This window comes from Lichenostomus cassidix, chromosome 2 (genome assembly GCF_008360975.1).
Source record: "Lichenostomus cassidix isolate B80296 chromosome 2, HeHo_3.0, whole genome shotgun sequence".
In the NCBI taxonomy this organism is placed as follows: domain Eukaryota; kingdom Metazoa; phylum Chordata; class Aves; order Passeriformes; family Meliphagidae; genus Lichenostomus; species Lichenostomus cassidix.
In genome coordinates, this window is record NC_139482.1 from 129661004 (window position 1) to 129688372 (window position 27369).

Consider the following 27369-nt stretch of genomic DNA (forward strand, 5'->3'; position numbering starts at 1 on the left):
CTAAAAATCTTTTTATATAACTGGATTTAAGAAAGTAAGGACCATAGTAGATACAGATGGGCTCCTAGCTGATTCTGACATATTAAAACTGACTGCCTTGTCCTAATTCTCAGAGATTAACCTTGGTAATGACTGTCTGTCAGTGTAGTTTTATATAGCCGACATCAGAGGCCTGCCAGTGCCCAAGGCTTTAAAATTGTAATTCTGTTTTGTAATGCAATAGCTGTCAGATCAAGTACATTGGGGATTTCCATCTACACTCGAAAATTGTATTTTCTGTATATTTTTATCAAGGCTTCTGAAGTGAACCTTCCAAGACTGTGAAAGGCTGGCTTATGGGCCAAGCGACCTCATTTCCATTTGGAAAGGGAACATTTCACAGGCAGTTAAATTACGAATGAACACTTGAATTAATGTCTCCTTTTATTCTTTGGCTCCCTCTAGTTTGGTGCCTTACTGAATAAAGGCAGTTGAATCAAGCTACTGACTTTTATGGTTACTGGAAATAGCTGGCAGGAGATAATTTATTTCTTCTTCTCTTTAAAAATGACTATATTTGTTCAAATGCAATGAAATATTTTATTATGAGTCCACATACTCTTCTCTTTTCTTACTTTTAGTTGTCTGTTTTGAAGAAATGCTTCTCGGGTTAACTGCATTCCCTGAAACCATGTGTATGAAATACAGGAAGATACATAATTTTTTATGCTAAAGAAGCATATCTTGTTGTTATCTATATGTGCTTCTTGTGACAAATAATAATGATGCAAACACTAATAGCCATTATTCTCATTACTATTGATGCTCCTATCAATAGCAAGCAACAAAAAATGCAGACACAGAGTTTACATGTAAAATTTGTCACTCCCTTTCTCTCCCTCCTCTGAGATCCCTCATAAAAGATCTGAAAACATCATCTGGAAATAAACTTATCAGCTGAGTCACAGTAGTGAAATGAGGTTAATGACAGGTTTCCCTTGACTTCCTAGAAACCAGGATTCCCCCAGTATTTGTTTTCGGATTTCTTTGTAGCTGTGCCTGGTTTATGGAAAATTTTCAATTTTCTGTTCCAGAAGTGGGGAAAAAATCGTGCCACCTGCAGAGCCTTAACTAGTCTAGTGCAAACTGCTTGAAAATACTAGTGCAGCGTTGGTTCTAATTCCAGGATTTAGTATGGTTCCAAGCATTACCAGAGGCTCCAAAATACCTGTTTGATTAGGCAGAGAATTTACCTGAACATTTAGAAAAAGCTCTAGGCTATTTTCCCTTCTGTTTTAGGAAAGGAAACAAGGGGGGGAAAAGTCTGCCAAGATTTTACCATGTGGCAGATGGAGGTACTGGAAGATATGAGTGTGTGTGGTTTGTCTGGCTCTCCAAGATGTACATCTGGGAGCTGGGTAAAATGCTGGGCTTCCTTCTGTGCTGGATATTCAGCTGAGCCCATTTGGTCTCATCTTTCTTTTTATTATTTCCTGTGGGAGTTTAGAAGCTGGACTAGGAAAAATTAGAAACGTGTGAGCTGCTCAGTGTAGTACTGCTGCTGTTAAAAGACTAATCATCTCTGAGCAGGAGATGGAAAAGCCCTATAATTCATTTTGACTTCCCAGAGGGTTTCGCCTGAGCCTTCTGCTCAGCTTCTTCAGACACACAGACCATCATCCTGACATGCTAAAGCCCAAACAAGCAGTGGGTGTTGCTTGGTTTTGTTTACTGTCTTCACAGTGTCAGAGATGTGTGTGATACTTCACAGACCACATGACAACAAGGATTGAAGTCCTCTGTGTGCCCTACAGAAACTGAGGAGAGCTTGGACACTGATAGCAACTTCGGCCAAAATCTGCCTGTGTCCCTGCCCTGGGATGGGCAGAGAGGACAAACAGAGATCTCAGGACAGGGGAGAATAATGTGATGATCTCTGCTGAATATTACATTCACCCAGGACTTAAAAATACTATTTCAAATAGAAAAATTTGAATAAACGAATCTACAGACAGCAGGCTTGGACTTCTGCTGGGGGATAAAGAGATGTGGTCAAGTCGGCACATTCCTGCCCCAATCCATCAACACCACCCATGTAGTATGAGTCCCAAATATAGGGAGAGGCAAAAAACTAGATCCCTGCCCAGCACAGGGATCAGGGCAACATCTTCCTCTCTAGTTTTATTCTCTGAAATAGATGTGCTCAAAGACACAGGACTTCTTTTCCTTCTCATTGGCCTGCTGTCTTTCCCAGGGAGAAAATGCTGCTGCTGTGCAGGTTGTGACCCAGGAGGCTGCACAGCACTGGCAGCAGTGGCATCAAGGTGGAGGAGAGAGCAAGGCAGTAATCCTTAACTGGCACTAAAGAGGCCGTTGGATAAATAAGGCTGGGAGAGTGGGAGAAACTGCCTGAGGATTGCAGGCTGCTGATCAGCAGCTTTCAGGCCCCTGCTGTCGAAGCTGTGAGACAGTGATTAACTCCAGAGGGCTGGGGCAGGTGATGAGGATTTGAGATCTTCATCACTTCACCCAAGTCCTGGCTCAGGGACTGGCCTTGCTGGCTGCTGCTCCCTGTCCCTGCAGCACCCACCATCAGCCTCCTCCTCAAGAGGGGCAGGGAAGGCAAGGAAACACTTTTGAGGTGGATTCAAGGGAGCTCCAGCTGCAGCTTGCTGTGCACACAAGCACCCCATGGCAGGAGCTCTGCCCAGCCCCAGCAGCATCTTCTCTCCAAAGAGGCAGGAAAGTAGGATGTCACTGCAAGGTATAAGAAGAAAAAAGCTCAGCTGGTTTCTTGAAACCCAAGGAGCAAACCCAAAAAGCTGTCTTGGGCAATAGTCTGGATAACTCCTTCAGCAGTGCGAGTACAGCCCTTCTATGCATGGATGCCATAGAAAGCCCAGCATGGCTGGAAAAAAAAAGTCACACACCGCTGTCAGCTTCTCATTTAATGTGCTGCATATCTAGTTTCATTCTGATTAATTGAAGCTGACACAGCTCAAAAAACCCAATGAAGCCTTAAATGAGAAAGAACTAGCTTGAGCCAACTAGGACATGGCACTGCAGAACACAGCTTGGGAGACACTGGAGACAGGGAGCGTGAGTGTGTCAGACCAGAGCCTCAGTGTCAAGTTCATCACCGTTTGCTGGGCTCTGGCTCTGAACCACTACTGCCAGAGTCACCAGCAAAGCGGAACCTGTGACTACTGCATCTGCTGCAAATGACAATGGCAGCAGCTTCCTACTGGATGCAGGAAGTAAGTGATTGGGATCAAGAATAAATGCATAAGCAGTGCCTCCAAACTGATGATCAGAATAAAAATATTGATCCAAGAGCCTCTTTTACAAGAGGTTCAATTGAGGTTAGTGGCTACAGCAGCCATTTTCACTTCTCTCCTTTTCTTTCATTATCTCAAGTGTACCTGGTCTATTCAAAATAATTTTGATTTCATAGGATGTATGTGGGCAGCCAGGGTAAATGGCCACACAGCTAAAAATGTCTGAAGAAGCTGCAGTACCTTTTATTAATAGAGGTATATTTTGTGGATGCTTCTTCCTCTTGAGGGTAGAATTCAGATCACTTCTAACAGCTTTAACAGTTCCTGAAAACCTAGAAACTGGTCAAGGTAATGCAACACAAACACCTGCACTGGCTGTCTGGATTCTCTACACATTTTACAAGGAGTAGGAGATGCCTTTGAAGAGCAATTTGGGCTGCATTGAGATGTCATCCCTCCCTGAATGATGAGCAGGGAGCCCAGCTGTCTCCTGATGGCATTTTGTAGCACCCACAAGCTGAGTTGCAGGAGGCCACTGTGGAGGAAGCAGTGAGTGCCAAGGTGTAGCTAAACTCACTGTTGAGTGTAGGCCCCTCTCCTGGGTGGGAGCTGCTTATTTTGACAGTAAGACAAAGATACAAGTATTTTTACTATGAGAAAGGACATCTGTGCTCCAAGGCCTTCTCAGACTAGAGACTGCAGTGGTTTGAATGTGCTCCTCCAAATGCCAGGAAAGGGCACTTTATCCTTTAAATTTAATGAATTAAATTAGGAAGTAGCCTGCCATAGGACTTCTTCTGTGGCATTTGAGTCTCTGTGCAATCATAAAGACAAAATTTGAGGGCAAGAGAGAGAGAACAAGAGTCCTGAAACCCAGGATGTAGTCAGTGCTCTGGAAAAGGGGAGACCTGGGTTCTGAAGTCCTTAGGCCTGCTGTTGGTAGGTACAGTGCCCAAAGAGCCTGTAGCCCAGAGAACATAAGAACCTCTGGTGATGTCCTCACCTGCCAGCAACAGTCTCCTCTTGCTCATTTTTCAGCCAGCTTCACAAGTCTCAGGTTCCTCTCTGCATCAAGGGCCAGGAGAAATCTGGATTAGTGCCATCCAAGGCAAGGTTTGTTCCCTCAGGCACAGGAGGATCCAGGACTGGGTCTTTTGTCTTCTACATGGATGATCATAGTGGTAGGCTGGAAATAATGACAGACAGGACTTAGTGCCTGTCCTTCTCATCAGCCATGACCTGGGTGAGCCTGCACTGCTTCCTGGTGGTGGTAGGTGAGACCTGTCCACAGCTACCAGATCAGGATCTTTCAGAGCCATGGGTGAAGGCTCCGGGGCTCCTACCCAGTTTCTGATTTTGATGCATCCAGGGAGTTGGAGGGACTCCCATGCAATGGGATGCTCTTCATTATGTGGCAGAGTTAGGTTTTGTGGCAACTCTGTGATCAGATACCTATCTTTACACTTTGAATGCTTCCATAGTCAGAGTAGTGAGCAGCCTCAACACTGTGTTTGTGCATCTCAGGTCCACCAAGTGCCTCATCAAGACAAGTAGTTTAAATGCACCTGGTGATAGCAATGTAAACAGCAGGTACCTCACAGATACCAGCAGAGGTGGGATCTCTAAAAGCCATGTCCTATATACCTCACATCATCTATCCTCTGTGCACTGGCTTGACCTCAGAAAAATAGGCAAAATGTTACATTGTACTCCCCAATTTACTGTAAGGTCAGGTTCAGAAATTCACTTCTGATCTCCTGACACTAGTCTGTAATGATATCAACGGAGGTGCATATGAAAAGCATATGTAATTTTTCCTCCAGGATCTCCTTCCAGCTGTTCATGGCTTAGGAACTTCTTAAATCTTATGAAAAGTTAATTGAAAGCTGATGAGCAGTAGAAGAAAAAGATAGGAGTCCTATAATTGCTGCAACCAAAATTGTAAAGAATATTTTCCTTCCCTTACTGCTTTACCTTTCCTGACAGTTATACATCTTCATTTACAAATATCTCTGTAGTATTCTTGGTTGAAATGAAAATTTTCAAGACGTTATTTCTGCACTAAGATGCCTTTATCTGCCAGTTTTGCTCCTTTTCCAGTCTAGAGACATATGAGCAATGGTATGCAGCAGCTGTTGGCAAAGAAGCAATCTCTAGTGCAAAGAAAAGTGGACACATTCTGACTACAGGTCTCATCATCACCAGTAAAACAGTCTTGTCAAAACTGTTCCTGATTTTTGAAAATCCTTAGAAAAATTAGATGATTTGTCTCCACGGCTGTAGTGGTTTGCACAGTGTTAGTGTAAGTAAGCACAGTGTAATGCTGCAGGCTTGCACAGGCAGAAGCAATGTCTGTGCTTCTTGTATTCAGGAGGTTCTCCACAAAAGCCAGAGATTTCCTCCAGCTATAGCTGAATGATGCACCTGACCCCATCTCCACCCATCTCCCACCATACCCTTTGAGATGCTCTGCACAAGGGAGATGGCAGAAAAACTGAATGAAGCTCTGAATCTATCTGCAGTCATCAACGTGTCTCTTTTCCAGATATGTGCATTGCCACCGCGATTTCTCTCCTTATGATTCTGATCTGTGCGATGGCTACATATGGCGCATATAAGGTAATTCATTATATTTGGTGGAGACATGAATCAAGTGAACTACACAACTCCACAGAAACAAAATTAAGCAAAATGTTTTCTAACAATTCCTTCTTTACTTGTTTAGCTGAAAATTGAGTGGGGGGTGGGGAGAAAGAAAGAAGAGGCAGCAGAACTGATTGCTTGGATTGGTGGTACCCCAGGGGCCCCTGCTGCAGGCAGCAGGACTGCCGAGTTGTGTTAATTGTTTGCAGTTTCAAATATGCGGAAGCTCTGGGCAAATTGTGAATTCAGAGAACTGATACCTATCAAAATTAAGGGATTTTTTCCCCTTTCACCTCCGAAGCCTGTGGCTTGTTCCAACATTAATGCTATTATTTAGAAAAGTATTGTGTGGTTTCTAAACATGCTAGTGTAATTTGTTGTGAGAGTTGCACCACACATATTACTGCAGTTCAGCAGCCAAATTGCCTTGGCCAACCTTTCTGGCTGAATGTCATATTTCTTTCAGCTGATTTAATTCTGCATAATGTCAAATATTCATTAGATTCTTCTAGAAAGACATCTATCCCTCTATTTTAACTTATGGCTGATGAGTTTCTTATTTATTTCCTTTTTAGCAACATGCAGCTTGGATCATCCCTTTCTTCTGTTACCAGATCTTTGACTTTGCTCTCAACACGTTGGTTGCCATCAGTGTACTCGTTTATCCCAGCACAATTCAGGACTACCTCCGTCAACTGGTAAATCACTTCATGTTCACAAGCTTTTGCAGGCTTTAGGGAAAAAACTCTGTAGGATGCAGTGTTTGTCTTGTATTTCTAGTCAGTGGTATCCTTCTCATACAGTTCCTGAGATGTTCTCTCAGTCCTTGCCAGTCTGAATTCAAAATCCTTGCAAGGTTACATTACTGCATTACTACTAACTTACTACAATATTTGCAAAAAGCTCTGAAGTTTTGCAATGACGTCAAAGCTCTCAGCACCATTCATTTAGAATGAGATTCATATTACAAGACATAGATGATAAAAAATTGCTTTTGCATTCGTTGTTTTCATATTCAGTTATTCAGTGGCTTATTTTTGGTGCTATTTCAAAGATATTTTGTTGCTCCTTTTAATTTATTCAGTAGGTATAATACATTTCATTAGGCAGGAGTTTGATTGAGTGTAGGTTTGGTTTTGCTAGAAAATATTTTGGATTCTGTCCTAGGGACATTTAGAGACTCTCTTCTTGTTCTGCTTTGGCCAAACATCTATGGTCAGTGTTGCATCAGTGTACAAGATATGATCACAACCCCCCAGAGCAAAGACAAGAGCCCACGCCTCTGTCTCATCACAGGACCACGTCCCATGTCCAGCAGGGCTCACGTGGAGTCGCAGAGCTCTGGAGAAGCCAGTGCTGCAAATGTCTCTGAAAATCTGCCTTGAGAACCTGAATACAGATTAGCTTGGCTGTGAACTTTGTTGTGTGGACGGAAAGCTGGCTGGTATAAATAACAGGTAATGAGAAACAGCAGGCAGATAAGTAGCTGCACAAATCTGCAGAAGAGGCAATGTGTCAATGCCAGTGAGAGCTGGGATGCATCAGGAGCCTGTTATCCTTCATCTTACTTAACACCCACCTGCATTCACAGCTGACAGAACACTGGAAGAGTAGCAGAGGAATAAATCAAAAGGTTCTCAGAGATACAAGTGGAAAAGAGCAGATTATAGCCATGGTTTGGTGAGTGCTAAAACTGGCACTGCCGCTGCTGGAGTTCTCCTGCCTGTTCTGTGCCTACAGTCCCTTGCTGCTGCATCGGTAGCAGCCATGCTCTTGTGGCAGGACAAGCATCTGTGTGGCTGCAGGAACTCCCCATGCTTCCCAGAGCATGAGTCGTAGCCAGGTTTTGCTCAGTCTTGGTCACTGTACAAGAACATAACAGGGACAAAAGCAGGCTGTGGGAAATGTGCACTGAAAAGCCTCTGCTCTTCTGCTGAAAATCTGGTGCTGCATTTGGATCTGACTCACTGGAAGGACAAAGAGCAGCTGTTCCTCTTGAAATGTGTGCTAAAACATCACTGTACTTCCTGCAGATAAAAAAATCATAGGCCCTTCTGTAGCAGAAACAGAAGGAGGAGGCCTTGGAAGAGATTGGGTATGGTGGAGCAGAGCGCTCTGGTCTGTATTGCTGTTCTGGAGTGTTAGAATCTTTGGTTGCATACATCTTTGTCTTGCTGTTGTAAATCATATTTTGGAGTGGTAATGAAATGCCACAGGACTTCAGGAGTGCTAAACTGTCAGTGCTCAAAAGGGCAAGGGGGATTTCCAGGATAATTATAGGCTGATTAGCCTGACATTGCTACCCAGCAGAGTAATAACAGAAGGGCTGGGGCTGAGAGGATAGTCAATTGATAAAGGATTAGGCCAGAGAAAAATGATTAATGACTGCCAGCACAGTTTCATGGAAAATCAGTCCTGCAGGCAAACTCATTTTCCTTCACTGACAAGATTACTGACTTAGTCAATAAAGATGGGCAGGGGCATAATGGACTTTCATGAGATGTTTGACTTCGCAGCATGATGCTCAGAGCAGCAATAAAGCACTAGATCAATACAGGATATATCACATGGATTAGGAGAGGTTAGCTGACAGACTGCAAAGGGTCGTGGTCAAGCTGACCATCTGCCAGTGAGTTTCTATTTTGGGTAGAGGAAGGTCTCCACGAATCAGCAGTAGATTTCACGCTCCTCCAGACTTCCATTAATAATGTTGGAACCAAGAGGCACTTCACAAAAGGTAATGTCAGCCATGGGAGAGCTTCTCCAGGCTCGTTGTCTAGAGGGATTGAGTCCTTTGGTGGGAGGTTGTGAGCAGGAGTATAATCTGGCTGTTCTGTGTCATTCCCTGGAAGACCCTACCCTGCATTGCCCAGAGAGAGTGCATCTCTGCATTTCCCTGTGGCAGTACTTGTGACTTTTCCCAGCAAATTCACTTCTAATAAAACCTGTGGCTGACACTGAGCTAGACTGCCTGAGAACTTGAGTTCAGCCACTAATGTGTGCTACAGAGATAAATGCAAAAAGATGTAAAAGCCTGAGCAATACAGATGAGCAAATGGTTTGACAACTGCACCTGAGATACACTGACCCTGTAAGCAGCCTAGGGATTTAAGTGCCAAAACTAGAGTCCCTAGGTTGTTTTGCTGTTTGCAAAAATTGCTCTTGGGATTTGTGGACAGAAAAAGGAGCAATTAATAATAATGGAAAGGAGCCTTCCCTTCTCTGTTGGTAATGTGGATTTTCTCCATCTATTTATGGAGTCTGGTTGTAAAAAGCAATGCTTGAAACTCAGAGAACATGCAGGAAAGTTCCTCAAAAAAACTATATAAAAGCTGGTTATATTGTAGTATAATGAAAGACAATCAGCTTTTCCTGCTTCATTTATCGAGAAAGAAGACCAAGAGGTAGTGCCATTAGAGGTCTCACATGCAAAATAATGAGGTATCAAGAGGCTATTTAAATTAGATGTGAGGCATAATGCTAATGAGCAGCTGGAAGCTAGTCCAAGTTAAATTCGTTTAGAAACAAGGATTAGTTTGTATTTTGTCATTCACATTGGAGATTAGTGATGGGGAAAAACTACCAAGAGCTGTGATTAATTTTGAATAGTTAATTTTACCTGTTCAACAAAGTTTTGAAGCTATTCTGCATGTGCTTTGAAGCTGATTACGCCTCCTGTGTCTTAGCTGTGGTCCCAATTAAAAATGGCTCAACTGGAACCCGTTTTTACCTTTACCTGGAAGGGCTACATCAGTTTGCATAAGGTTCTTACATTTGGATCAGAGTAAATACACTCTGGCTGAGTGGGCAGAAGCAAAGGGGAAATGTGAAGGGCACATCCAGTGTTATCAGAGCCTCAGACATGGGGCAAGATGAAACTAAATGCAAGCAAGAGCACCATCAATGCAGTGCCATTTGGGTGTGATCCACCCTGATGGTTTGTGAATGAGCCCTAGAGTTGACTTGCCCTCAAGCCCTGTGCATTGGTCTGCCAGGGTAGGCAGGAAACAACGATTGTGTTTCTTCCTGGCTGTCTGAGAGTTTCTGTTCCTCTAAAATTGCTTTGCGTTTGGGGAATGATATTTTGGGGGGCACAACTCCATAAGGTAAATGAAATATCCCAATTTTTCTTCAAACCTATTATTGAATATCTGGAAGAAGCCATGCATTAGGTAACAGAATACATTTAGCAGTCTCAGAAGAATTTTTTGTTTGCTCTAAGGTGATGAAAACCCTGTGTCTTTAACCATTTCTGCTTCCTTCACTAGTATCTGGGATCATTATCTATTACTGTGAAACTCTTCATGTACTTTTAGCAAGATGATGAGGACGTATCAATAAGCTGGGCAGGGCTATAGCTGAAAATGTTGCAATTGTGTTCACAGGGTGTTTGGTAACAGCAGTCTGTACTGGCTGCTTCGCTCCTTGGAGCAGTGGCTTTGGAAACTTTTTGTTGCCTTTTGATACCCAGCTGCACACAGGTGTGCATCTTAATTGCCGTAGATTGCAAGAGCATCTTAGCATGAAGGGTCGTGTAAAATAAGTAAATGCTACATATCTTGCATTTGGTAAGTTTTATGGTGATCACGTGATCAAAGTTTCTAAGAGTTACATTGGATGTCTTGGTCATTGTCATTTAAAAAGCAAAAACCTTTGCATATGGCAAATCCAGTGTGTAAAATAAAAATAATTTTGGTTCTTGGGGCAGTAGAGGTCTAAAGCAGTTTGACCTAAAGCACATTTTGTTCCTTTAACCCCACTAAATCTTTGAAATATGGGTGTTTTAAAGCCTTCAAATTAAACATTTCATCCTCTGTCATCTGATAACAGTATATGAAATGGATTGAAGCAGAGGTGCAGAACAGGCTGGTCTGCAACTGAGTTATGCAAACTTTTTTTAAAATCAAAGTACAGGACTATGACAGTTCATCTAAACAAAATTTCAGAGTATATTAAGTAGCTTTACTGTGGGTCTGCCTTCAATGCTGCTGCCTAACAATTCAGGTGGTATCAGTCGTGCTTTTAAATCCATGGAGAAACGTCTAGAGAACATAAAAGAGATTAAACCTAAAGAAATTTTCCCTATAAACTAAAGCTTAAAACTGAAATATCCTTTCTGACATTTTTAATGCCATTTTATTATTCCAAAGAAGTATCACTAACTTCATAGCAGAGCTTTACAAATTCTACAGACACATTGCTGTTTTCTTTCAATTTTTGTAAGATTTTGGTACTTGGAGGATTGTAACTTGAAATGACAATCCACATGATATTTTAAAACGGATTTTTTGTGGTCCAAGGGGAAGGAAGACATGAAAGGTTATGCAAGCAGGCTGAGGGAATGAGAAATGGCTTTAGCCTTTGTCATTTTATTCTTCTTGTGCATTTGTACAATACCAATGCAGTGGAAATGTACTTTTCATTCAAGTTTTAGATTCTTTTTATGTGTCTAATGGGGCTTTGATATGAATAAGTAGTATCTTTTTTTTAATTAGAAGTGTATCAGGTATATTATTATGCATGCAGCCTTCTCCATGTCCGTGACAAGGTTATAAATGTCACTTTAATTATGACTTCAGCATGCCAGTGCAACACCATTACAACTACCTTTTGTTTGTATAGAAAATTTCATCATGTTCTGCTGCAAAATCACTCCTGTATTTGCAGTGATAGGCTTGATTTTTCCCACCCAGATGTATTTCAGTCACAGCTGCATCAAATCTTGCACAACATTTGACACTGATCTTTCTCCAGAAGTTGCAGCACCAAGCCTAGTGCTTGGAACCTTCCCAGCAGCAGGATTTAAGCTACTGATCTTCCCACAGGAGAGCAAACCTCCAAAGCAAGAGCAGAATTTCTTGTCCCATGTCATGCATTCATATCAGTGTTTAAGTTCATCACCACAGTCAGTGAAGGCCAGTGGTTCGATTCATCTGAACCACTTTTGGTACCTGTTTTCTGGGGGAATTAATGAGATTTTGGGAATGGTTGCTGCCGTGGGATGGGACCCCAATGGCTGCTTGGTAGCGCCAGTTCCATGGTGGTCCTTGTACCAGGTGAGACTAGAGCCAGTTGAGGCTTCCTACTGTCTTTCCTTCTTCTTTGCCAAAAGCTGCAGGTTTTATAATTTGTTTTTCCTACAGCACTGAAGGGGTTTGTAGTTGTGACTTTAGATTGTACTGCTCATAGGCCAGCCTAGTCCAGTTAGCAAAAAAAGACAAAGGGGTTTCTTCCACGTTGCCCCAATGCTCTTGGGCTATCCATCACAGCCCTGAAAGCTTTGTCTAAGCCTGGAAGCTCCAGAACAGACTGACTTCAGTTTTCACACCTTGCACCAAGATCTCCCAGGCACCTATGGGTGGGGGCGACCACGGCATGGGTGCAGCACCTGCCACCTCACTGCGGCTGCTTACACCTCTCATCTCTTCAGGACAGAGACTCAGAAAGCTGAGCCTGAAGGGGCCAAACCACAGTATTTGTTCCTTATGTGCTCTCCTGGCTTTGCTAAATTATTTGCTGAGAAGCTGGTGCTGATATAAGGGAAGGCCAGGTACTGCTGAGCAGCACATCCTGCCCCAGACTTGACCAGGGTTCATGGCTCCAGCCAATGTTCCTGCTTTTCAGAGTAGTGACAACTTTCTTGGTCATTTTCCTGCCCTGCTCTTGCTCCTATGCAAATCCCATTTGAGTTGATGTCTGGAAACAGGCCCTTAGATTATGGCCAAGAACGCAGCACTCCGTCATCCAGTCTTTGACTGGTTCCCAAAAAACGGTGTGTAGGAGAACCAAAGTTTTAATAAGAATTTTTTATTACATTCACAAACTATTTTGACTATTTTTTTAATGGTAGGTCAGTACTGAAGAAATCATTTGGGTACAGCTTTACTGTAACTATCCTTGACTGACTGGACTTTCTAACTTTCTAATTTGCAGTCTCCCTCCTGCAAGCGGGAGAGCAGGTTGGGGCATTAATACTTAAATTTTATGCATATAAGGTTTTTGTTTGATTTTCCAGTGCACCATTTCTTGGCATATACTCTTGCTTTCTTGATCTTTGGGTGACTGTATCCACTATATTTAGAATAACCTTCTGTGGGGAAAAAAAAAGCAGTAACACTGAAGCAAGCTAGTTCACTATAAAAGCTGTACTTCGACAAAGAAGAACTTGATAAAAACTTCAGCCACGAAATTCAGTACAGGAACAGAAACATTGCTGTCAAGAAGCGGAAAATGTGCTTATGTAACATTTATCTGCAAACGGTTACAGCTGCTGTTGATGTTAAACATTCTGAACAGTTCATGGAAGCGCTAAATAAAGAGCTAGTCTCAGTAGCAGCTGTCAAAAAAAAAAAGATAATTTCCTGATGCACTGGACTGAGTGCTGGAATAAGGGTTATTAAGGGGTTACTCTGGATTTACACCATCATTGCCAAGAATACAGTTATAGCTCGGTCTAGTTAATTGTCCTGACAAGGATGCAGAGCTGGCCTGGTTAAGTAATTAGACCTGTAAGGGAAAAGGGAGTTGTGTGGAAGGAACTATTGCATTCAGATATAATGAGCTACTGTTGCAGTGCAGCTATCTTTTGTGGAGAACAGCTCTGTCTCTGAACAATGGTTTATTCTAACTGAAACAGGAACTTTTGTCTTGCAATATTTTAGAAGTATTTGGAACATTCATTTTAAAGGGTGTGGAGTTTTTAAGCAGTGAAAAAATACAGTAAAACATTTCTAGAGGCTGTTTTTCAGTCACTGTTCCCAAAATGATTCACAACTATAAGTCATTAGAGCCTGTACTAAGCAGGAAGATTCATTCTGTCATCTCTATTTCATGTATGCAGTAAGAGAAGGGCCTGGGGCACATTTCAGCTTGAAATCATGGTGTGGCTCCCCTGTAGGACCTGTGCCTCCATGGGACACACACATAGCAGCACTAACAAGTGCTCCTAGAGGAGCAGTCCAAATTTAACAAAAATAAGATGGAGTGGAATAGACTCAGTGTATTTTGAAATGTCATCAAATATTAAGGTGAAAGGATTATGCTGTCCAGCTTTTCCTGCTTTGACTTTCTGGAAAGAGCTGCCACTGTTCTTTCTCAAGCAGTGCCAGCGTAATTATTACTAAGTAAGTACGAGATTTACTTGCCATTTCCCGTGGTGGGAGATTTCCTGCTGCAAAGCTCTCAGTCTCTTGCTAGTTTGTGTCAGATACAAACCCAGTGTGCACTGAGGAAAAGAGAGCCCACACCACATCCAAAGCAAAAAGCAAATCCCTCAGCCCTTCGGGGAACCTTTGCCAGCTGAGTCTTCACAATGTCTGTTGTAGCTAAACTTACTGAAACTGGTTGTTGGTGCAGAGAGCTCCCACTTTAGTAGATCACAGAAGGCTTTGTAAGCTGTTGATTATAGAATGCACTACTTGAATGGCTCTTAAATGACTTGTGAGATTGACTCACAGTGTTATGCTTATTTTTGCTTATGCAGCCCAACAATTTTCCCTACAAGGAAGAGATTATGTCTGTGAACCCTACGTGTCTGGTTGTGATTATCCTCCTTTTCATAAGTATCATTTTGGCTTTTAAGGTAAGTGTATTACTGTGTATAAAGTCTGCTTCTGGTCATGGGTGGGATGTCGCTTGCTGGGAGGTCTGTCTTTAGGAGAGGTCTGGGTAACTACAGCTCAGGCAGCCTGATAGCTATACAAAACAGGGTTACAGATGTCACGAGAAAAATATGGAAAATCTCACAGACACAAGAACATACAGGCTGCAATGGGGAAGGGTGATGCTTGTAGGAGGAACTCATGCCTTATGAGTTCTTTGAAGCAGTGGATCAACTGGGGGACAAAGGAGGGCCTGTTGACACAGACTTCTTGTTTTTCCAAAAGGTGTTTGGCAGTGTCTCCCATCAAAAGCTTTAAAAAACACCCTAAGATGTGTAGGGAGAAGAGAAAACGTAATCTCACAGACTGTAGTTAGGGAATAGGGAATAAGGATAAATTATCTGTCTTTCCAACACTGAGACCCATGCAGTTGGATGCATTCATAAGAGATCTGGGAGGGGGAAAGGAATCTAACCTTTTTTTGTAATGTCATTCAAAATAGGGAAAACAATTAGCCAAGATATGTTTGCAGGAGAATCTCGTGAAACGGAGTGACTGAACAATGAAATGGCAGGGAAACTCAGTGTGAAAAATTCTAAGTAGTGGACATAGAGGAAGCATGCTCTTGTTTCCCAAACACTGCCGTGGGCTCTGAAGTAAGCATTGACCATCTGTGAAAGGGGTCTTGTAGCTGTAACAGATAGACCTGTGAAAATATTACCTTACTGCTCATTTCTGGTCAAACAAGTAAATCAAATGCTGAATATTAAGAAATAGGAAAAAAATATATAAATTGTATAATTTCTTAGCCAGTTTTGATGCCCACCACCTCTGGAAGCATGACTTCCCTTCTGGTGCCCTATCTCAGAAAGGATTTTGTAGAGCAGGTAAATAAATCCAAGCAATCCAACCTGGGAGGAACAATGTAAAGAACTGTCAGACCAGACAACAAAAGGACATAGGGAATGAGAATTTTTTTGCTGTTATGCAAACCATATAGGGTGAGAGGGCTGGAGGTGGTAGGTACCAGACAAAGGGGAGAGTTGCATCACCCAGAGCAGCCAGAAAGGTCTCTTGTGAAACTACCACATCTGGGTTGATTGTCCGGTGAGACCAGCCCCCACCTGCCGTGGGTCAGAAGTTCAGAAGGAGCTCAGAATAAAATCAGACAAATCAGTGTAAGACAAGCACTTGTGACTCCAACTAGTGCCCTGAGTGTTGGACCTCTTGTAAAGTATGCTGGTATGTTTACCCTCTTCTTGCACCCTTCTGCCAGTTTCTCACAGCACAGAGCTGCTGGTTTTGTATTTCTCGTGTGGGACTTCATTTCAGATTAGTCTTGCTCTCTCTGCAGAGCAATTACGCATTAGGTTAGAGAAGTCCCGAAGAGTCACAGTGACACCAAAGATGTTGCTTCCAGACAACACATTTGACAACATATACAGGGGAAGCTACTGTGGCAAAAGAGGTAGATTTGGGTATTGAAGCTACTTCAAAACTGGGGAAAGAAACCCAATAGATGGGATGTATTAAGGTGCTGTTGGAAGCTGTGCTCACTTTTCTTCTGTGATTTAGCAATGCAGTTTAGCCTTCTGGCCTTTTATGTTCACAACCATACGGTTGATTTTATTTGCACTTCTAAGAAATATGTGTGAATTTAATGAATACACAGATCTTTCAGGTTCCACAAGGAATGTGTTCTTCAAATTTCTCCACAACCAACAGCAACCAACAGCTCATTTTTACCCCACATGTGTCTGGTGTTTCATTGGCTAAATATGTCAAGGAAGCTTCAAGCTTTTTAAAAAAAAAAAGGCAATGAAAATTGGAATGGTAAAAATTCTTACTACAGAGACAAGGAACCTAAGAAATTAATAGTGCGAAAAACTCATTTTGTTTTAAAGTGGTAATGTGTTTTTTCCAAGAGTATATGTGGCTCATATAATGCTCATTCTAGCAACATATTATCATATAAATGAGTCACAAAAAATGTGACTCACACAAAAACACATGCTAAATTCCAGTTAGAATTTTCATTTGTATTTATGTTTCCAGATGAGCTGCTATGCAGATTTACAGGATCTGCTCTATAAAATGAAAGCTGAACACACACAGATGCATCACATTTTATCACTGATAGACTTAACAGATGGTACCACGTTTATATAGTGAAACTGAAAAGGTACTGTGTATAAAAAATATGCCTGAGCTTCATCTCCCTCTGGAGTTCAACTAGAAATAGGGAGAGGAACCAAAGCATTGTGACCTAGGAAAAGCTGCAGTAGGAAAAGCTTCATTCAACTGATGGGAAATGCAAAACAGAATTACCTAATTCCTCAGAAATATTTGGTATTATGACACTTTTGTTTTGGGTGAAGCTACGTGCATAGGAAAACACTACTGATCAGAAAGCAAGATTATGTAGTATTAGGTGTTGGGTTTGTGTTTTGCAGTCATGGGTTTATGAAAAGGGAAGTGAGACAAGAGAGGGTGGTAAGAAAGCAAGCCCTAACCACACACAAGCACTTGTCATTTTAGTCCTTGTGATTTACTTGGATCTGAAGCACCTAATGGGAATTTCAGGTGGTTTCACACAGAACACTTTCCTGAGTAGACCAAAATGTGTTATTCCATTCACCACCTTTGTCTAGAAACAGAAGTTGTATACCATGAAACATAGGTGTTTCTTATTTGGCTGAGGAAGGATATCCAGCAGCACAAATGTGTTTATATACACGTACACGACTTCAAATGGCATATAGCCAACACAGTGGCTTTTGAATCATGTCCTCCTCTGCAGCTGGCTTGGAGAAGAGGGCCTTGATTTCCTCCAGCCAGCCCCAGCTGCTGGGACAGAACAGTTGAGGCATCAACTTCCTCACCATGGGGAAGCTCCTTAGGCCCAAATGAGCTCAGATGAACGCAAACACAACCAGATTAAACCTTTCCCCCAGGCTGCCCTGAGCACTCTGCAGCTTCAGAGTATGGTCTCTTTTCTTCTTTCTTTCTCTTCCTGAAAAGTAGGTAGGAAGAGGTAGCTGCCAGCAGGACAGCCAAAAGGTATTCCAGTTCAGTGAGACAGGCTGGTGTTCAGCAGACTGAATATTAGCACTGTTCTCCATTCTCCACAATGTGCCTATAAGCTGCATGTACAAGCTGTTGAGCCTGGAGGTGAGACCATTCTGCATGTCCTGGTGTCCTCAGCAGATGGGAAAGAGTTATATGGAAAGAAGTTCTGTGCTCATCCTGTGAGATGTGGTATCTCAGCCCGAGGGGAGCCTCCTGGCAAGGGGGATCCTTGACCTGCAACACATCACCTGGTGTCTTCTACCTTCCTGCAGGGCTGAGGGAGCAGCAGCTGAGACCAGCCCCAAGAGCCAAGCTCTGCTCCTCACTCCCAGGAATGGCTAACACATAGCCACAAGGTTGCCAGCTGTTCCACAAAAGCCTAGGACAAGTCTCAGCACTGGGCTTGCTGATGACAGGATACTTATGGGAGAAGCATCACTAAATCTGGGGTCAATTGCTTTAAATTGCATACATCAGTGTGTGTGACTGTGAGCCAATGGCTGATGTCCTGGCTCCCATAAGGTGCCATTTAAATCGTTGCAGACCAATGGTATGGTTTGATATCATTAATTCTTTCCAATCACAGCATTTCTTTAATTTCTAAGTGGTTGTTCTTGTACAGCCTTTTTATACTCACAAGATACACATTCTAGTGTGCTGAGAGGATTGATTTAATTGCAGATTATATCAGCACCCATTGTTTCTCTTTCTGTAACACCAATATGGGAAATACATGTAGTCAATTGGTGTGCCATTAGCATTCCTCTGAAATCTTCACAAAAATTTCACTTTGTGTAGAAATCTTTATGTCATTTTCACCAGTTACTGAAGTGCATCCCAGCTCTGTAAACAGAAAATTCAAAGCAGCTGGGGAGTCAAATGGGATTCAGTGCAGGCAGCTACTAACCCGGGGGGCTCTGCTGGGTCTGTGGTGTTCACCCTGCACTTGCTGCCAAAGAGGGGTTACCCAGAGGGCTACTGTGACCCAGATCAGCACAGACTCTCCCTTGCTGTGTTACAAGAAGCTGCACAATACAACAACCTCGAATTTCCACAAAAATGCTGGTCAGTCATCTGCGCAGGCGTGTCTGATGAGCACAGGTCTGCAGTACATTACTGTTGTTATGCAGCTTAACAAGCACATCTGCAACTGCAACAGTGAGAGGCAGGTGACAAAGTTTTGTGGGTTTCAGTTCTTTGGGGTCTCAATTTCCCACGATCCAAAGGGAAGACTGAAAGCTGGTTAGAAGCAGGCTCAGTGCTTGTTTCTACATTCAGCCCTTGCACACCTGTCCTTTCTCGTGGTGGTTGCTTGAGGCAACTTCCCCCAAAAAGTGTCTGTCACCAGTCTGTGCTGCAGTATGCAGGAGATTCACTAAGGTGGCCTTGGGGAATTCAGGCCTTTCATGTAGGGCCGATTTCAAATACGAGCATTCGTCTCCTGAGATAAAAATCAATATATTTATATACTGTGAGTCCAGCCACACATTTTAAAGCAGTATTTGAAACCTCAGCCAAGTCTTCCAGGAAAGAAAGTTGGTAACTGAATCAGGAACCCCATTTAACGGTGCAGCAGTATTGGTAGAAAATAATTATTAGGAGCAAGCTTAAATAAAGTTACAGACTGAGGAAAAGAAGTTTCTGTGACTCATGATTTGCAGGCCAGCAGCACATGTCCAAATCACTTGACCAAGGACGTGCTCCGAGCTGCTGCCGCTCTCCATCATACGGGTCAGTGTCTTGGGGCCAATTCCTTGGTGTGTGCTGGCTGATAACCACCTTAATTCAAAGAACAGACCTCACCCACTGAGAAACAGCCCATGCATGCAGGAGCAGGGCTGATTAGAGCTAGGGTTCAGAGCTGGGACAGCTGTAGGACTTCACTGTGGTGTTTTATTCACCACATGTAATGGAATGGCTGCATTCGAAAATAAATCTGCTGCTAGCTTCTCCCAGACAGGATTGTATTTTCCAAAACAGCGCTTCCCTCACTTTGGATTTTGACAGAAGTAGTATGTAAATAGTTTTGCAAATAGGTAGGCTTAATGTAAAGGGTTCCTTATAAGACAGGCTGTGTCCCCACAGAGTTGTACTATATTCAGTCTCTATTCTGCATTGGCTCTTATGCCTTTTCCAGCCTACAGTACCTGAGCATCAAAATCTACTGAACTACTTATTACCACTTAAAATTAACAATGACATTTTGCTTAATTCTGGAAAAGATGCAGTTCTCCATGTATGTGCCTTTACTTGTTTCGGTAGGCTGGGGCAGATTTGCACAACACGCAGCTTGGGCTGTAGAGCCTGTCTAATCTTCCCTTGGGACTTAGCTCATTCCAGAAGCCTTTTGCTCTCTGCATTTGATAGCCAAAACTGTTGTCAAAGTCTCCAACACCTCCAAGTCAATCAAGGGTCTGTAAGATGCTGTAAAAAAAGAGGAAGGAAATTTACCAGATTTTAGCCGGCTCAGCCTTGGTGGAAAAAAAATCTTCCTGATCTGCAAGCAAGCCATCAGTGAGTCATGTGACATCCTGAAAAACATAGCTCATGTGTGTCAGCTCTGGAGATAGAGGAAGCACAGGGCAGCTCAAAGGGATTAGAGGGTTTTGGAAGGCCATCAGTGCAAGTGAGTCACAAAGTATGACTCACTCAGTGAGACACATGTGCAAATTCAGTGCTGGCAGTTTAATCTGCATGTGTTAGATTTGTGGAAGAATTGTTGTGTAACCTACAGAGTAGAAATATAAGTTGGTCACTATCAAAACACAAATTTCTCCTCATCACCATCATGCGTGATTACATGGGAAGCAGAAAGCTCCAGAGAGAACTGCTTTAGTCCTGTGAGCTGATATCCTGTGGATCTGACTCCTGCTCCTCCACACCTTCCTGCCTCTTATCTTCCTTACAATCACTTGGTTCGTCTCTGCTGCCCAAACTGGAATCTCTCCTGATCACGAAAGGAGATGGCTGCGAGCATTTTGCCCAACCAGTTAATAAAGTGGAGACAACTAGTTGTTTGACAGGCAGCAGCACTACCCAAGCTCCAAGAACAAAAGCAATGAAGTTTATAATCTTGCAGTAGGTTTATTGCTGCTGTTACAGATTTTTTTTTTTGTTTTACACTGGAAAAAAAAAAGTATTTTTAGCAGTGTTTAAAAGGTCAGAAATAATTTCATGTGTCAATAAAAACTTTTACTTTGGCAATTTTCTCTAGTCAGGCAAGAATAGCAAGACCCCAGACCATTCCAGTCACATAGAATACACTGATCTAATAAGCCCCCTTTATATATTGAAAGCCACAGTAAGGTCTCCCAGAACCTTCTCTTCTCAAGACTAAAGAACCCCAATTCTATCAGTATGAGGAATGGTGTTGGATTACTCACAGAGCCCCCACATATTCTCACAGTCACTGCAACCAGGGAGGTGACTGATCCATGCTTCTATCATGCTGATAGTCATATTTATAAAGAATGGAAATGCTCTTTTCTGCACAGAATAATAAATCCTTTTCTTTGCAGGGTTACTTGATAAGCTGCGTGTGGAACTGTTACCGATACATTAATGGCAGAAACAACTCAGATGTGTTGGTGTACATTACCACCAATGACACTGCGGTAAGGATGTTAGATCATAAACATTTATCTAATATTATGCATTTAAAGGCTTTATTTTATATTAATTTCTGACTTTTTAGTTAACCACCCTAATTCCTTTGAGAGTCCTCATCTGGTGGTGATGTTTGGACTTGAAGCTCAAGAGACTGGCGAGCAATGGTTGCAAATCACATCTATTGCTAAAATACGGGTTTTATTTTATGCATATAATCTGTTAAAGAATATGTGTTAATCATAAACCACAGTTTATCCTGTGGCCCCAGGAATGATCCCCAGTTCTGAGCTCTCCAGCTGTGTGATGACCTGGACAGTGGGGAAACTGATTAGGACTCAAGGATGCCATGGTCTACATGTGCTGTGAAATTTGGATTTATCTATAGAAACTGTGATTTAGGACACTGAACATCTGGTGTAGTGCTTTACAAACTCACAGAGAGGAGCTAAAAGGCAACAAAAGTTCAGTGATTTGTTTCCCAGTGCATAATGGGGTTTGTATGTATGGTAAGGAGACCAAATGAAACAAAGATCAACATGAAAGAAATTAATAAACAGATTTTAACCTCAAAGAATGGAAGGCATCAGTTCACTTTATGGTAGTTTAGTGCTGACATGCACATGTGGAGGGCGTGAGTGCTAAGCAATGTCTTGCTTTTTGCAGAAGGCACTGAAGGAATATAGGAAGAAAGAGTCTCTGAAAAAGAGGCAATTTTGTTTGCAGTGGTTTTGCCATGGAGCAGCTCAGTTTCACCCAAGCTACACACAGAGGGCACTGTGCCAGATCAACCCGTGGGGTGACCCACTGGCTTATGTAACAAGGGTCTTTACACCATTTACATAACAGAATAAGAGCAGCAGAACTTGGCCTTTTGTAACATCTGGGTAAAATCCCAGGATTGCCTTCCTAAGGTTTTCCTAGTTGTGGGTGGTCTCCACACACTGAGGTATTAGACTGTCAACTATAATCCTTCTGAATGAGTGATTCCCTTGCAGCCACAAGGGCTTAGGAAACTCGCTACTTTTACATGAAAGATGTAACTCTTACATAGTTATTTATCTTCTATACCTAAAGCTTTAAGAAAATCAAGTTTTACAGACCATGATCAGAGCTGGCAACCAGGACATTTAAGTATCAAAACATGGATTTATTGAAAGCTAAGAAGTATTACTGTTTTCTTTACTGGAATATACTTTGAATAAAACCAGGAGTTTTATGTGAAATAATTTTGATAGCTCTTTCATTCAGCCTGTAGGTAGCTATAACTCAGCTTCAAACATTGTTCTACAACCCACAGAGCTGGCAGGCTCGATAGTGGGATACTGTCAGCTGGATTATCTGGGAAACTAAACTTACATTTAAAAAGTTACATTAAAACCACTTGCTTCACTGCTGACTTCATAAAACAAAAGAGTGTTTTTCAGAGATGTCTGGCTACCAAATCTCTTCTCAGTACTTTTGTACTTAGAATTACCAAATGTTTTTATGAGAAAAGGAAGCCCTTTTATCCTATTCACAGATGACATTGTTATACTGAGCCTTTAATTTAACTCTGCTTGTCTTGATTTTACAAGACATCTAAAGCAGAAGCAGTTTTAAGAAAGGTTGTGCATTCCTAGCTAGTGGTCGTACCATTGGACTCTTCTTCCTTTCCCCCCTATTTACACTTCCTTAATTTTAATAAGGTGATAATCTGTTCCTTTAGGTATGATGCATCTTTCTAGTGAAGTTCAATAAGATGGCATTAAATGAGAAAGAGCTGTTTAGGAATTTATCAGCTAACCAAAAAACAATCACTCAAAAATTCCTGTTTGTGAGTACGGAAAGGCTCAGGAGCAATGCTGCGGGGGAAGATTTTCTCAGGCACAGACAGAAAGGCAAGAGGAGAGTCATTAACAGCCTGGGTTTTGAATTATTTATTTGAGGTGGAGGCAAGCTTCATTCAAACCCATGACTGACTACTTCTTTCTAGTCAGGATGAGCACCTTCACCCTTAGGTGACACAGTCCATATCCATCTCTTTCACATCATTCCCTGACAAGCTCCATGGGCCCCACCAGCACAGTGCACTCAGTGATGTGCTGGAGGAGCTGATGTGCTCCTGGGCAGCCTCTTTCTTTCTTCTACTCTTTGCTGAGCTTCAGAAGGAATGACACTGTGTGGGGTTAAATCCCCGTCATTCTCCACTGTGAGTCAGAACATAATTCTTCCCTCCCTCCACCTCCTGAAATCACAGACTTAAGAAGATTATTTTTTCCATATGTCTACATTGTGAAACATAAACAAAACCCCTTCTCCACATGACTGTAAAAAAGTAGGCTCAACACTATTTGTTAAAAATGGTTTCAAAGTGAAGCATGGAAGAGTAGGGCTTTGAAAATTTAGCGCTGAGGACCTGTGAGAGTTTAGAACTCTTGAGGAAACCTTACAAAATTTTGAAATGTTGTGGTAAGTCACTGCAGTCTGTTGAATTGTATAATATTCTCCCAGCATTCAAGTGTACTTTTCTATTAAAATGATGGTTTTCCATTTTTATGAATGCTGGGAAACTGGTTTCAGCAGGTCTTCTTTATACCAACACGCCTTTAAATTATAAGCTACAAGTTCCTTAAAAGTTATGAGTTGATGTCTCTCTTCTTGGAAATAAATGTGTCATTTTTAGAATCAAACCTTCTACCTGAATTCCAGCAGAGCTGCAGGTCATACCTGCAGGGTGCATTCTTGTGTTCAGAGATGGTTTTTTTATATGCTTGTCATCAGCATTAGCTAAAAGAATCTGTACAAATGGAAGTAAAAATCTAAGCTTAAATATGAGACTGGGCACAATTACTACAGTTTAGAGTAAGACTTAAATATTATGGAATCACAGAATCACAGAATGGTTTGGATTGGAAGGGACCTTCAAGATCATTTAGTTCCAGCCCCCCTGCCATGGGCAGGAACACCTTCCACTAGACCAGGCTGCTCAAAGCCTAACCCAACCTGGCCGTGAATATTTCCAAGAATGCGCCATCCACAGATTCTCTGGGCAACCTGTTCCCGTGCCTCACCACCCTCACAGTAAATAATTTTTTCCTAATATCTAACTTACACCTACTCTCAGTTGAAAGCTATTCCCCTTCCTCCTATTGCTACACGCTTTTGTGAGAAGTCCCACTCCAGCTTTCTTGTAGACCCCTTTAGATACTGGAAGGTGCTATAAGGTCTCCCTGGAGCCTTCTTTTCTCCATTTTTGTGGCCTTCCTCTGGACTCACTCCAACAGGTCTATGTCCTACTTACAATGAGGGCCCCAGAGCTGGATGCTTTCTTGTTAATGGAAGGATTTTGTCTGAAAATTCAGCATTCCCTGTGCTCTGAATTGCTTCATGCTACCTGTTTGCTCTGTTGTTCCCAGCACAAAAGTTTGCAGTTAGTTCCCCAGTCAAACTGGTTCTCATAAATAATTCTCATAGTTCTGAACTGTAACTAACCTGTTAGCAGCTGCCAGATAATCTGGTTTTCGTCACTCAGTGTAAGTGGTTTAAGCCATCCTTTTTGCAAGTGTGCCATCTGGAACAAACATGCCACCTCTCACTGCAGGCTGTGAATGGGATATTCCTGCAACCCCTTTCAGGTGCGAGATCCTCCTTCTGTGACCTTTGATCAAAGTTGACACCACATGAATGTGCCTGGCTTGGCTCCATCAACAGACTGTGTTATGATATGGGGGAAGCAGCTGGTGCTGTGCAGGGGAATGGCCTGGACCCCAGGTGGGGGGAAGGTCTGGCACTCTTATGCTCCTGAGGACCTGAGAATCCAGCTGCATACAACAGTCACATCAGAGTCTCTTGGGAATATGGATCTCCCTCCTCTATGTGTTTTTCTAACACTTCTCTCCCTGCAGTTTCTGGAGGTGTCTGTAGGAGGTCTTGGCATAGCAGTAAGGTGTTGGGGAAGATGAAATAGGAAGGCCTTACAGATATGATAGCCTTGCAAAAGATGATGAGAATATGGGAAATATGAGCGAGATTAAAATGAAAACAAGATTCGAGTTGTAGAGTAACTAGAGGACAATGGTATGGCCAGGGCAGGTAATCCCCCTTCCTGATTGAACAATGCCCTCTGCCCAGGCAAGTCCAAGGGCCAGGGCTGACCTTACCTGCCTGATGGAAATCCCAAAAAGGCAGTTCTTCTAAGGTTTGAAACAAGACCCTATATGCTAATGTGATGACTCTTATAGGCTGTATGTAAATGCTGTAGGACTTGTAGTTTGTCTTAGATTGGCTAAAGAAGAGTTGAATATTCAACAGAGAAGACAATTTATTGTATTGTAAACGGCAAATCGCTCTCTTTTAGCTCTTCTCTTCCTGCTCTCTCTCTCTCTCTCCTCTCTCTGCTGGCCTGCTTGGAGTCGCGTCTTGCGACTCAGCAGGCCTCTCACCCCCACTCTATTTCACAATAAACCTTCATGTTCTAAAACTCATCTTTAGAGATCTCTTGTCCCTATTTTTACCCCCATAACTAAACCCCACGGAGTCAATTCTTACAGTAAGGTGGCTCCCCTGCAGTAATCTGAGGATTGTTTTTTCTACTTTCCTAGTCTGGGATTGCTTTTTCCTGCCAGCTTCTCAAACACACCATGGATTCTCAAACACATCAAGTTAATTTTCCACACCAATTTAAACTGTCACAGCAGTACCATGGAAATGTTCATCCAGTTTGGAAAAATTGCCAGTGTGCCAGGTGCAAAAGATAACCCAAAGTTAGACATTTGTTCTCCAGAGCAGTAGCAGCTCTATTGTGCTCTTGGACAGCCAGGGGATTTCAGTCTGTTTATTTTTAACTCTCACTGAAGCCAATCAATGGAAGTTTCATCTCCGGTCATGCTGCCAGTGGGGATAAAATGTAAAGCCGTAAATCTCTCTTCAAAGTGGGATTTAGATCTTTATGTGCTTTATAAAATCGCTTCAATAGATTTTATCTTACATACACTTATCCACAATGGTTAATAAGTTGTTTTTTTTTTTTAAATGCAGATATATTCCCCCTGTGGACATGACCTCAACTAAGTAGCCTGTTATTAATTGGTCAACACGTTTGTTCACTTTACCTTTCTCAAAGCAATACTAGACCTATTTGAGAAGTGCAGAGTTAGATCTTTCGTTCCTGCTGGATGATTTCTCTGAGCAGAGGAAGCGTATTCTTTGATAAAGTTGGAAGAGCCATCCTTGGTATTATTGTGTTATTAATTTGGTGATTAATTTGGCTATGGATAGAGGGAAGGATCCTTAGACTCATGCCAGTTAAACAGACTGAAGCATGAGATGGATCCCAGAGACAGTTAAACCATGGACAAGAGCTCTTATTTCTGATAGATGCATTGGAACCTGTGGTCTCCAACTACTGAGCCACATTTGGGATGGTTCTTCCTCTTCTGTTTGATTCTGAGTTGCAGAAAAGTATCATGACAGTCTGCATCTGCTACCAAACAGCTATTGAGCTGCTCCAGCGCTTCATACTCTACTTGCGGTGAAGTCCCATCCCATGTCACTTGGCCTTTAATCTAAGCAAAGAGATAGTTTCTTATTTATTTTTTTTAAACTTTCCATCTTATCATCTATGCTCAGGTCTTTATTCCACTTTTTCCCTGTTTATGGAAGATTTTATTATTAAAATCCAGCATTCCCTGTGCTCTGAATTGTTTCATGCTGCCTGTTTGCTTGTTGCTGAGTGCTATTGGCTAATCATACTTCTTGTTATAGGCCTCACCTATTATTAGGGAGCTGCTGTCAGAATCCAGCTGTACTGTTTGGAACTGGCCACTAACAGTGTCAATTTGAGGCAAACACCCTCTTGAGTTTAAAAATAAGATTTCCAAAGCATTTTCACTTGTCATGACAGTCATTAAATTTACTTGTGAATTAAATTACAAGATCAAAATATACACGTTTATCTTTCGCTCAGGAGATTTTAAATGTGTATTTATTTGCAGATCACATACTGGAAATTTTCTAATACATGACAATTTGTAAGAGATTTGCAATAAAATTGACAAATCTGTTCTCAGGGTTCATAACTAAATTAAAAAGTAGACAAGAAATGGGGATGTGTAATATAAATCTTCCAAACCTTTTTGGATTCACTAATTGGGTGTGTTGCAATGTAGGGGGAAAATGGTGTTTATAAATTTGCAGTTTCTTTCTTTAGTGGT

The 27369-nt window shown here is 42.1% G+C and overlaps 1 protein-coding gene across 1 annotated transcript in view; it reads left to right on the forward strand.

Moving 5' to 3' along the window:
• Positions 1-27369, forward strand: part of LAPTM4B (lysosomal protein transmembrane 4 beta) — a 60622-nt gene that overhangs the window by 18788 nt on the left and 14465 nt on the right. Inside the window, exons 3-6 of the mRNA XM_085053267.1 lie at positions 5803-5876; positions 6476-6598; positions 14383-14481; positions 21088-21183. Of these exons, the coding sequence (XP_084909393.1) occupies positions 5803-5876; positions 6476-6598; positions 14383-14481; positions 21088-21183 (392 nt within the window). The remainder of the gene's footprint in view (positions 1-5802; positions 5877-6475; positions 6599-14382; positions 14482-21087; positions 21184-27369) is intronic.